Raw genomic sequence first — 13594 nt, 5'->3', positions numbered from 1 at the left:
AATATCTGCTTACTTTAAAAAATATTTCTATTTCGTGATATCGTTTCAGCACTTCCACTGAATTTTCAGCAAACATTTTTATTTTTTTTTCTACATGCTAGTCTTTAAGCATATTTTAAAAACCAATTTATATCTTTAACTTTGACCAGCATTTTACGTACGGTAATTTCACATGTGTCAAAAAAGCAAAAGTTGTCTGCAAGTTAGTATTCATGCATTTAGATTATACAAATTATTACGATTTAATCTCAACCATGTTTTAATTTACCTTGTTTTTTTTTCTTTTTTTTGATTTTTTTCTCACATAAGATTTTGCATCTCGTTGTGGCACATTTTCATGCCGATGCTACGCTGAAAGGTAAAATCCCATTACAACACACACTAATACAACGAAATTTCCTTTTCTACGAAATGAATTTTTAGTCCCAATGTAATTACTGTTACATTACCCGGATCCTATTACAATCAGCGGCATAGCGTAGGTTTCTGCCGCCCGGGGCAGGCACCAAATTTTCCGCACCTCTTACATTCTCCTGAAGCCCCCTTTATTTCTTTCTTGGTTTTTTTCTTTTTGTGCTCGTGAACCTATGTGCCTTTGTTTTTTTTACGCACTCAAACCTGTGCACTTTTTTTTTCTCACTAAAAACTTTTGCGCCCTTAAAACCTCAGTTCTTTCGTTTTTGTTTTTGCCCTCGAACCTGTGTGCCTTCGTTTCCTCCCCCCCCCCTTTTTTCGCGCTCGAACTTGTGCACCTTCGTTTCTTGTGCCCTCAAACCTGTGCACCCTCCTTTATTTATTATTTTTTTTTGCTCCCACAAACCTACATACGTTCTTTTTTATTTTGCGCCTTATTCAGAGGACAAACTTTTGTAGCAATAGTTAGTAATCGTTTGCTTCCATTCAAGGCTCAACTTAAGCATACTCTACGAACTCCACCTTCCACCAGCCTCCGTAGGCTGGACCAAACCTGGGTGGTGGCGTCTATGCCCTACACACACACAAGGCCTAATTACACAAAAGGCTCGGGAAGTTTGGGCTTCCCTCAGACTTTTTAGGAGGCCCAACTATCACTGTAAAAATGCTTAACAATTCCGGTTTCTACTTTTAACTGCATTTGTTTAAAGGAAAGAATTAAATAAATATATAAAATGAGGCTACACGAGCTAGATTTTCAAATGTTGGATTTGATTTAACGCTGTTACAATTACAATGCACTTTTATGACATTTAATTTCCTTTGTAAAGTGTCGAATACTATTCAACATGTTCTTCCCATATCTGCTGAGAATCTGCTGAGAATTGAAGTGCAACATATGTAATAAATAAAAGTTCTGACTTTCGATAAGGTTTCCACCTTAACTTAAATCTAAATTCTGCTGGGCCACTTAGCATTAGTCAGTGTTGTATCAATGTGCATAGAATGTTTAGGAAATTCTCCTCAACTAAAATGTGGGGTCCCCAAAATGAGACCAAGCTTCTTCTAATTTAAAAGTTTCATCGGCACGCACACAACGCACGCCTACATACACACACACTCGTGAATCTTGATTATGGTAAGAAATTCAATTTTTTTAAAATTTTCTATTACTTAATGTACGTCCTCAAATTTGTACGCCTTCGTTTTTTCTTTCTTTCTTTTTTTTGCGCCCTCTAATCACCTGTCCACCTTCGTTTTTTTTTTTTTTTTTTCCACCCTTTGGTAGTTAAGGTTGGCGCCTTCTTGGGGTCCCAGTTCGCACCTGACTGCTTTTCGATCTTTGTGATATTTATAATCCTCTTCAACAAGGTTGAACTCTCCCTTCTCGTCTTACTACATGTCGACTCCAGTGATAAATAATCCGCATGCATGTTAGAATCCAGTATTTCGTGCTCGTGGCTCAACGAGAAAAATTTCCTGGGACAATTTAGAACTGAAGAGTAAAAAAAAATGTATTATTAATGGATAAAATATTTCTGTGTGAAAAAATATCTTCTTTCTACCAACGAAAAGAAGATGAAATGGGACAAACTTGAACTACAGCGCATAAAAATAGGCCTTTTTTCATATGAAAGATTTTGAGAGTCACTTTGGCAGCCAATATCTTTTAGAAAATCAAGTTAACGCTCTGCAAATATAACACATTAAAATCATGCATATTGACAATATAACAAAGTAAGAGCTTTTGAATCATTTTTGTTCAGAATTTATGACATTCTAAGATCCAGGAAAAAGTTTCTCCACTGCGTTTTTCTTGTGACTTTGCATGCGTGCTACACAAAAGTTAATTAACTCAAACTCATAAAAATAATAGAGCATATTGAAAACTAAAAGTACTTGAAGCTCCTAGAATTTCAAGCTGCCAGTGTAATAAAATTTTGCACAACCTGCTCTTAAACATGGCAATTCGTTATGAGAGACACAATTTCAAGCTCAATTTTTTAGCTTTAAATGAAAGAACACCATCAAAAAAAAAACTTATTTTAAAAGGAAAAATTCTGTTCTAATGCTTTTAAGGAAAAGAAGATGCGAGGTGATAAACTTGAGCTATTGCACTTAGAAAATAGGCTAATTTTCACTTGAACGGTTTGATAGCCACTTTGGACGACAATATCTTTTAGAATATACATATTTAAGATCTGCAACTGTAACCCATTAAAACAAGTATTTTTACAATGTAATCATGAAGAATGAGCCTTTGAATTATTTTTGTTCAGATTTTATGACAACTTAAAATCCTGGAAAATGTTTCCTTGCCGCGCTTTTTCATGAGAATACAGGCGTGCTACAAGAAATCTAATCCGATTTCAAAAATACTTGAATGTATTAACAGCCAAACGTACTTTAAGCGCCTAAAATTTCAGGCTTCCAGAGTGATAAAATTTTCTGTAAACTTAGTCTAAACTTGGTAGTTTGGCACAAAAAGCTGATCCGCCCTTTTGGATCACATTTTTCAGAGATCCTAGATCCTCAGGATTTTGATCTAGAAAGCTGAAAATTTGCATAGGTTAGTTTCAAAGGCATCTCTCTACACCTCCATAAAATTTCATCCAAATTCGAGATGATCAAACACGGATACCTAGAGGTTGCTTGACATGGAATGACTCTTCTATATTTGCTAGTATGTAGTAAAAATAAGTTAAAAGGCAGAAAAAGATCAAAAATTTTCAATCTTTTTATGAATGTTGTTCTGAAGTTAGATTTCAATTTCGTATTTCATACCCCCCCCCCCCGGATGAAAACAACGCAATTAGGATACCAGTCTTTATTTCATCAATTACATCTCTTTCAGATTCCAAAAAGTTTCTTTGAAACCATATTTTGTGTCATATTTTTTCACATTTTGTAATTACTTATAAAAATCTCGAACTAACTTATACAGCTGGGTGATACACTACAGCGGGATATGTTTTGGGAGAGAATAAATAAATAACAAAAGTGATTACTTATCAACTATTAAAACAAATTTCCAATAGGATCGCTAAAACTCTAAGCACACCCCTGTTCATAGCAATGGAATGTTACCGTATTTAACGCCACGGCAAGCTGTGGAAAGGTGTTCACCGAGAAATCCACAAATGTACCATACTGAAGTAGAGGGAAAGTCTCCTGTACCTTGCACACAAGGTAATTGTTTGCCATGACATTCAAACCCACAGATTTTAAACTTTCACTTGGTGGGTATTTGCTGTCGCCTGAATGTGGTTCTAGAACTCTCCGTTGAAGAGTACATGGTCCTATCTCATAGGCCACCCATGATTAAATCTGTTCCCTTAGCAGTTTTAGAATTTTTTTGCCACAAAGTCGTATTTACCTTTCCAATGTAAAAAACACAAAAAGTTATATTTATTTTATTAATCCGAGCAGTTAAAAAGAAGCAATGATGATTTGGTTACCCCTTATGGAACGGGATTTTGTAATTTAAAACAAATTTCCAACAGGATCGCTAAAACTCTAAGCACACCCCTGTTCATAGCAATGGAATGTTACCGTATTTAACGCCACGGCAAGCTGTGGAAAGGTGTTCACCGAGAAATCCACAAATGTACCATACTGAAGTAGAGGGAAAGTCTCCTGTACCTTGCACACAAGGTAATTGTTTGCCATGACATTCAAACCCACAGATTTTAAACTTTCACTTGGTGGGTATTTGCTGTCGCCTGAATGTGGTTCTAGAACTCTCCGTTGAAGAGTACATGGTCCTATCTCATAGGCCACCCATGATTAAATCTGTTCCCTTAGCAGTTTTAGAATTTTTTTGCCACAAAGTCGTATTTACCTTTCCAATGTAAAAAACACAAAAAGTTATATTTATTTTATTAATCCGAGCAGTTAAAAAGAAGCAATGATGATTTGGTTACCCCTTATGGAACGGGATTTTGTAATTTCTGTTGTCACTGCTCGGAATTGGATAAGCACATCTTTGGCATCTCTAAGTAGGTTTGCCAGATTTCTGAAACATTCAACCCGAATACCCCCCCCCCCCCCCGGTTGGTTTTTAGAGTAGGGTAGATCATTCTCAATGCTATGATAAATGATTACTATTAATGAGCCTAAAACAGGGGTTATACATAATGCAATAGAGTTCCGCTGCAACGTGATCCGACTTACGCGAAATGGCTATAACGCGATTTTTTCACCAGTAAAAAATTTTAGACCTAGCGCGAATTCCTCACCCGCAACATGAAAATTTTCGGAAGGGAGTCGCTGTGTGTAAATTTCTACTTTGTTATGGGCTACTAAAACTTTTTTTTCGTGAATGGACCTTCATCCCTTTAGCGTCACTGAGAGCAGAAGTACCCATACCACACTAATCTGTGAACATCATTTATAAAAATAACTGCTATTCATTTTCCATTCATTTTTTTCATTCTGACTGAGAAAGTTAACGAAATATAATTAAAATAGAAAATTATCTAATAGTTTTTACCCAAGAGCGCAATGTCATCTTAAGTTGGTGAAAGTAGAAAGAAAAAGAAAAAGTTTCTGACAATTAAAAAAAAGCTAAAGCTTCTTAAAAGCTGTAGCTCAACTAAAAAATGCGTCGAAGGGTAGCACAACAATTAAGTATGAGTGAATCTTCCGTACATACAATAAAAAGTCATAAAAAGGAAATCCATGAAAGTTAATTGAGTAATAGTATCTAAGCAAAATGCAAAAATTATGAAAATGGAAGTTGCTCTTGATTGTAAAATAAAGAAACCAGGAAGAGGAGTATTGCCATAGATGGAAACGTTATAATAGAACTAGTGAAGCAACTGTATTTAAAAATGTATTAGAATAACAGTTTGATCACGCAGCATAAATAATCATCATTTTCACTTTTTTTAAAGTTACAAATATCATTAATGGATCTATTGTACAGTATAACTATAGTGCAACTGTTTTTTTTACTACAGACTGTATGCACCAAACTGGTTTATTTTATGTCTTTCTTTCCCATTGATCATTGATTTAGTGCATCATAGGAATAACCTGATTTTTTAAAAAATGCAAATAAAAATTCAGTTTTTTATGTAAGGAACAGCAATGCATAGTTAAGAAATGGTTTTTAACTGTTTGAGGTGGTGTTTACAAGTGTCGAAAATGATTAGTTATGTTTATTAAAGTTTTTACACATACCCTTTTCCACAACGCGAAATTTCAACTTACACGAGGGGTATTGGAACGCATCCCACGCGTAAGTTGGGACTCGACTACGTGATGCAAGCAGATACATTTAAATGTTTTATTTTCTACATGTTAATATTTTAAAGTTACTCTAGTGAAAAGGAAAACTTAAAATGAAGAATAAAAATTTGAACAATGTTTATATATTATTTGTATTGGCCAGGACTTTTTTAGAAAGTCTTTTTTGTTTTTAATGTTGCTAAAATCCTCCCTAGCTGTTCCAATATTAATTTGACAGGTCAATGTTACAAATCTGAACCTCACAGCCAGACTTACGTAAGTCAGATGATCGCTACTTTAAAGGAAATAGGAAAAACATTTGTCTGGCACATGCAAAGTATAGGAAGCATATTTTATTATTAATATTTTAAATAATTTTCTCGAGAAATGAAAAATTTTGTTCTAAAAACTTAATCTTACCCATATTGCCTTGGACGCAAACGTACTAAAAACTTTTAAACTGAATTGTAGTTTCATGAAGATGTTTTTTAAAAAAAAATTGTTTTCATGCTACAAATTCAAAAAAAAAAAAAATCTCTTATTTTTTTGGGAATAGCCGTCATATTTGGTCATTCCCAAGATGGAAGTACACATGACTTTTTAAGTGCCTAAGTTCCCAAAACGACATTGGATGTTTATTACAATGCAAGCTATTGAAAACAGAACACTAAATGTGCTTTTTTCCCCCCGGATAATTCATAATTATTTTCTGGAAAAATGCAAAATTTAATCTTCAGAACAATTTTTTATTCTAATTGATTTAGATGCTTATGTGCTAAAAACCAACTATTTTATTTTATAATTATAGTTTTTTGAGAATTATTAATTTTTTATAACTCTACTTTTATGCTACAAATTCAAAAATCTACTTATTATCTTAATTTTTTCACTTAGTCGCCATATTTGGTCATTTGTACGATGGAAGTTGACGTAAACTTCCAAAAACAGAATTGGATGTTTATCTCAATGTAAACTATTGAAAGTAACATAAAATGTGCAACAAATTATGAATTTTTAAAAATTAATTTTCTAGAGGAAAAATTTTTTAATGTGGGCATCCTTTAATATGCAAAAGAAAAAAAAAGATTTTTGGCATTGGCCTATGATTGGCGGATGTTGATTTTTGTTATTTCGCATATATGGTATGCCGATTGCCGAAGAATGCAACAAGTTAATCATATTTATATTGAAAAATAGCTTTGTATTTTGCTAAATATTTTTGTGCTATATACTTATAAGAAAATAAAAAGAAGAATTGTAAACCAAAAACAGATGCCAAAAAAAAAAACTTAAAAAAAAATTTTTTTTTTCAATTTTTTTAAATCTAAGATTTTTTTTTTAAATCCAAGAGGAAAAGTTTCAGTTCTTCTGCATTGCTACTTTAAACAATTTTAATTATTTTAAAAATATTGCTTTTTAAACTTAATTTTGAATGAAGGAAGTAACCTGGAAAACAACCTGGAAACGTCAGGGAATTTATTTTAACCACAAATGTATGAACCCTGTTATGATCATTTCACAATTATTTTCACAATTTCCAATTAAGCAAACAGAACTATGAAATTTCATGACTTTTTGAGTCAAATCTTTATATATTAATAGGCAAGCCGTTTTCTTTCGGTACCAATTTCTCCTCTATTTGTGAATCGATTTCCTTCATTCTTTTTTTGTTCGGTAGTTATTGCCGATCAATAAAATTTTTTAAAATCGAACGATAATTAACGGAAATATTATTAAAAAATGCATTTTCGTCCTAAATGGCTCTTTCTACGTGACCGGATGGTCCAATTTTTTCGATTTTGATATGGTTGGAAAGGTCTTTAAGAAACACCCCTAACGAAAAAAATGTCAGGGCGCCCAAGGTCCAATAACCTAAATCCACTAGGAAAAAAGTTATAAGCGTTTTTTAGTTAGCGAAACTCAAAAATTTTAATTTTATCTCTTTTCCATTGTTGAAACTCATTGTTGGAAGCGTGAAACATTAAGTTTTAATTCATTTTTTAAACCGCTTTTTCTACACGAAAAATGCATTTTAGTGCTTCGAGTTTGGTATGGTTGGAAAGATTGTAAAAAATACTTCTAAAAACGTCTACCCCTGTTTACGGCTCAAAAACTGAAATTCACTACGATGACTAGAAAATGAGCTAGAAGCAATAATAAGTTAGCGAAAATTCATTTTTATTTGATTTTTCACGTGACTTAGTTAGCGTGAAGAAATTGCTGGATAATATTATGTGTTGCTATTTCTCGCTTGAGCGCAAAGAAATTAAATTATTGCATTTGTTTTTATTATTGAGGCTTTGAGTAACTACGTGCATTAAAAATATTTTCCTTTTGATTGTGCTTTCGTGGTTTTATTATTAAAGTAAATCATTTTCCGGAGCGAGGGAGGACTTTCAGTTTCAATAAAATCAGCTTCATAAAAAAAAATAATAATAAAATAAAATACATAAATATATAAAAAAAAACACACAGCTCCCAATAATATCTGCATTTGCTATTACCACAAACAGATGTCCCGGTGAAACTTTCGATAAAATTGGCGTATTATTACTTTCGCTTGGACAATTATATTTTGCAGCGAGTAGAGTTCGTTCATTTGACTGTTGGAAAATTTGTATTTCTAATGACAGGTCATGCGTACTTTCACAAAGAATATTGTTTGTACAGAAGTTTTACATATTAAATGAGTTTTGCGAGATCATTTCAAGGAGACAACCATAATTACGAAATTGGCGAACTTTATCCATTGGTGCCAAATTTTTGGCACCAATGCCAGCGCAAGAAATATTTTTCTCTTGCATTCGTTTAAAAAGAGGAGAGAAATGTCTATTTGCAAGAAGCTGACTGCGAATGAAGTTCCTCTTTAAGGTGGGGTTTATTAAATTGTAACCATTCGTGACAAGAGGAGGAAATAAATGACAAGAGGGACATACAATATGGAGAATGTGACATCAAGCCTTTTTTGATAAGAACGTTTATGAAAAAGTGTGACATGTGGCAAAGGGAAGACGGGGTGTGATGAAGTGTGGTACTTTGTGACAAAGGGGAGAAAGATAAAAAATTTTGAAAAGTGCATTAGCCAGTTATTCCCTAAACAGTAAACAAATCACAAAGATGATTTTTTTTTTTTTAAATAAAATTGCACTGTTATTGCGACGTCCAGTGTTTTTGAATGGACAATTTTTAATGTAGCAACTAGGATTCGTTCATTTGACTGTTTGAAATTTTATATTTCTAATGGCAGAGGTCAAATATTACTTACTCAATAATATTAAACTTTAAAAAAAAATGTGTTCATGCAGAAGTTTAACGTATAATCTGAGTTTTGCAGCATCATTTCATTAGTGAAGATTTCGACAATTGGGAAATTGGCGCTCTTCATCCATCGGCGTCAAATGTTTGGCACCAATTGCAGCGAGAGAAATATTTTTTCTTTGCATACATGAACAAAGAGTAGGAAAATATATATTGCATAATACGGTTTACATAAAGAAAGGGCTCTCCATAAATGAAGCCCTTCTAAGGATGGGGTTCAACGAACCCCAACCTTAGAAGGTTGGTTACGAATAGTAACCAACAAATAGTAACAGTTTACGAATAGTAACAGTTTGTGACAATGGAGAGCAAAGAAATGACAAGAGGGACATACAATGGGGAGAATAAGCCTTTTTTCAATAGGAACATTTATGAAAAACAACTTGACGTGTGACAAAGGGAAGAGGGGGTATGGTGAAGTGCGAAATTTTGTGACAAAGTGGGAGAGGGTCGAAAATGTTGAAAAGTGTGACATCAGTTATGCCCCGCCCTTAATCATAAACAAATCACAATAAGGACCTTCTTTAAAAATTGTGGTGTTATTGCGACGTCCAGTGTTTTCGAATGGGCGGTTATATGTTGCCACGCGTATTCGTTCATTTGTTACTTGGAAATTTATATTTCTAATGATGAAGAAGCAACTTACTCAATAATAATAGATGTTTCATAAGTAATATTGTTCACCCAGAAGTTTTACGTATAAACTGAGTTTTGATGCTTCATTTCATACGGGAAGATTTCGAAAATTGGATAATTGGGGATTTTTATCCATTGCGTGAAATTTTCTGTCGAAAAATGTTTTTCCTTTGCATACGTAAACAAAGAGTAGGGAAATGTCTATTTGCATAGCACACAAAGCAACTTGGTATCCAAAATAAAATTATTCAAGCCAAGAATTTGACGACCATACCAATTTTTCTATGGGATTGTTTCCTTCAGTCAAAAGTACTACTTTTAGTCACTGAAATTAATGGAATAAGCAAAAAAATAAATAAAGTGGAGGCAGAAAAATCTTTTGTTTTCCCAACAGTTATTTTTTATAAAATTTGTTAAATGTGCAATTTTGGAAGTAAGGCGTGGTCTTTATGACATTACAAGTGACGTACTTTGGCGTGCTACTCCATTGCCGCTCTAAATGTTTAGGCTTTGCTGTCAACCGCGTTTCCAAGTTATGAAAATTTGCGATGTGTGCTAATGGCATAAGAGAATGGTATTTCTAATGAGCAGGAGAATGCTCAAGACTAATAACCTCCAAATGTGATAACCTAATTAAATATATGACTAGAAATGGTTGATTAAAAAATAGTTGAAGACAACTTAAAATAAAAACCAAATTTATTTGGTAATTTAGTAAAGTTAGTTTAAAATTATCAAAAACATTTGAAAATAACACAAACTAGAACTGAGCTATATCAATCTATTAACTATCTATTAAAATTAAACCCGCATCGTTGCTTAAAAGCAAACGAGTGCTCGAGTCAACTAGCCAGAGAGAAAAACGCTGAAGAAGTCAATTTCCTACTCGAAACCTTTCCTTATATCCTAAGTCAACTCATTAACATGCGGACGCCAAATCCCCTTCTGATACACGCCAGCATAGCACCTGGCCAATGAGCATCGGGCACGTGCCGATCAGTTACGATGCTTCGCCGATTACGTCAAGATCGTGACGTCATAGATCGACGACTGTACGTGCGAGATACATCTTCAGGCATCCGCATTAGAAGGTAGAAAAACATTGTTGAAAAATTTCTCCCATACTAGGATTAGGCAGTTGACTGATACTATCATGAGATAAGTGGTGAGATAAACTAGTTAAAACTTGTTAATTTAAGGGGCGCTAGGCCAACATCGCTTTTGATGCCAGGAGCAGAAGCGTCGAAAATGAATTTCAATCTGCGCACCGATAAAAATAAGTGTCAAAAAATATTAATATTTATCAAATTATTTAAAAAGGGGTTAAAACCCATGTTTTAACCATGCTCTTTCAGAAAAGAATACTTTTAAAATTTTGGAAACGACCCCATTGCCGAAATATCCCCTTTGATCCATTTATTTTGAGATTAAGAGACAAAAAGCAAAATTCAAATAAATTATTACTGTTTGGTATTGTGTGTACACATAAAAACTGTATGTTTCCAGATGTGCGGTAAACATGAGTAAGAGTAGTAAAAAAAATGTTGCAAATAGTTAAATTCATACAAGCTTTCTCAAATATTCATTTATGAATATGGTCGAATTTCGACCACTGGGCAAACACTAGTCTCAATTAATGCATAAATACTTGAGTCCAGTATTTCCGTCTATGTCCCATACAAATGCTTTGCATAGGTAAGCTAGTGTTTTCTATACATAATTACAATTGATAAAATAAATGATAACCATTAAAGTGCATATTTTTTGATTTTTCTTTGGTCATGGGATAAAAATTATCTTTTGTCTTTTTAATGCATGCATTTTTACTTCAAAGTTAAAGAGAAAAAATCATGAGATTTTGCATCTAATTAGCGTGTTCATAATTAATTTAAAAGTACTATCTGTACTAACTTTAAGTTAATTCTTTATTTTTTTTCAGAATGTCTGGAGAAAGAAAAGGGACCTATAAAGTTAACACATTATTAGACATTGAAAAGAAAGTGCAGGAGAAATGGGAAAAAGAAAATATTTTTGAAGAAGATGTACCAGAAGATGTACATGGTGTTGAAAAATTCTTTGTTACGTTTCCGTATCCTTACATGAATGGCCGATTGCATTTAGGACATACATTTTCTTTGTCAAAATGTGAGGTAATTATATATTTACTCTCATAACTAAAGAATTAAATTTTATTAACAGAATTTGTCGCTTGGCTTTTTGAAGTTATTTTAACTATTCTTTCTAACAGTTTATTGATTTGTACTTGGAGTCAGTGCACACTATTTTTACCAAAACATTTTTAAATTGCAAGACTGTAGCACAACTTAGTTGTGTTGACTTAAAACAAAGAAAAAAACTGATATTGTTTTCGAGATTATGAGGACAAATGAACTCGTGGATCTGATTTGATTCAGATCAGAAGGATTAGTGAAGAGAAGTAGTTGATAAAGGACAAAATAAGGATGATTTAGCTAAAATTTTTCCTGAAATAAACAAGCAGGATGGAGACTATAATTTTGATGAAGAGCAATCTGAACCAGTTGTGTTCACAGCAAGAGTTGTCAGTATAGTATTTGAATAGGGCAAGGGCAGATCCAGCTTCTGGTTTTAGAGGGGGTCATTATCTGAGGGGACGATCATGAGTGCAATATTTAGGCACAAATAGAGACTTGGGATGAATTTTTTGAAATATGAATCCCCCAAAAGTAGTTTAGGGCTTAAGAGAATATTTGCGCTCAAAAGTTACGTTTTCTGGAGAATGACTCATATAATGGTATATTTCAGTGGCATAAGTCTTGTTAGTTAGCTGTGCAATGCTTATGCAAGAATGTAGCCAGAATTTTTTCAAGGGAGGGGCGATTTCATAAAAAACAATTAATGGCACCCAATGCCCTTGTTTTTGGACCATCCCCTTTAGACCTGAAAATGGTCATTCAGCTCTCGTTACCAGGCTTTTAAACTGCATACTTTCACAATTAAATAAACTGCTTAAGATACCTCTCTGCTAAAATACCCGACTGGCCATGAATAATTTTTTCTTTTGTAATAAGTTATTTTTCAGTTGCTTTGTTTTCTATTTCAGCAACTAAGAACAGCCGTGATTCCTTTCACCTTTGTCATCAACATGCACGTTACGAAATACTGACCTTATGTATCATTTCTTTTCTCTCTACCCTACCTTTTTAGCAGAGTGCCTTCAGATTGTATTATGATTTTTATTTTAAAAAAAAGGCCATAGATATAAATTGCTACTGGTAGTAAAATAGTGTGTAATAGTTTTTGCTGGCCACTGGGAATTAAAATTTTAATTTTCCAGTTGAGCAAATTATTCCTTTGAGGTATATTAAAATTGCTTTTTGAGACACTCTCATAGGCTCTGCAAGCTGTCATGCTTGATCAAAGCCTCTGTTCAATAATGTTTCAAATTCTGCCCATTCAAACGTTTCTATCCTTCCTTTGTAATCTTTGTAACAAAATCACCAATTTAGAGTTATTTGAAGCAGTTAAAATTCAGGAAGCAAGGTCATTGATCAATCCATACTTTTGTTGTTTTTGCTTTAAATAGATGCAAAAAAGTTTCTGTCACTAATGCAACCAGAATTTTTTTCAAGGGTCATAAGTCCTTTTATGGATGTTAACTTTCTGGAATTAGAAATATTACTTAAAATCCTGGTTCTGGGATTTTCTACTCCTTGATTCCCTCTTTCTGTGCTTTTGCTTCCCTCTAATTGTGTTTTGTTGGCAAATAAATTATGTGTTTTTTGCTCTAAAAACTATATATATATATAAACCCAATTTACAGTATGTGAAATAATACATTCTGAAATCTGAATTTTTTTCAACGAGAAACATACTGAAAATTTCTTTTTTATTACAAACTTGCCGAGTCGCCCAGCTTTGTACAGTCTACCTCAAAAATGAAAATCGAGTCAAGTGACATTTGTTCAAATATCAGACTTAAAAAAAAAAAAAAAAAAAATGCAAAATTTCCTGT

The 13594-nt window shown here is 33.2% G+C and overlaps 1 protein-coding gene across 1 annotated transcript in view; it reads left to right on the top strand.

Moving 5' to 3' along the window:
* The first annotated feature begins 152 nt into the window (after positions 1 to 152).
* The window catches only part of LOC129228313 (leucine--tRNA ligase, cytoplasmic-like), a 98050-nt gene continuing 84608 nt past the window's right edge, over positions 153 to 13594 (top strand). Inside the window, exons 1-2 of the mRNA XM_054862989.1 lie at positions 153 to 202; positions 11540 to 11750. Coding sequence (XP_054718964.1) covers positions 11541 to 11750 — 210 coding nt within the window. The 5' untranslated portion in view covers positions 153 to 202; position 11540. The remainder of the gene's footprint in view (positions 203 to 11539; positions 11751 to 13594) is intronic.

Source organism: Uloborus diversus, chromosome 8, assembly GCF_026930045.1.
Source record: "Uloborus diversus isolate 005 chromosome 8, Udiv.v.3.1, whole genome shotgun sequence".
Lineage (NCBI taxonomy): Eukaryota > Metazoa > Arthropoda > Arachnida > Araneae > Uloboridae > Uloborus > Uloborus diversus.
The sequence above is the reverse complement of the archived record's forward strand: the minus strand, read 5'-3'. Positions and strand labels throughout refer to the sequence as shown.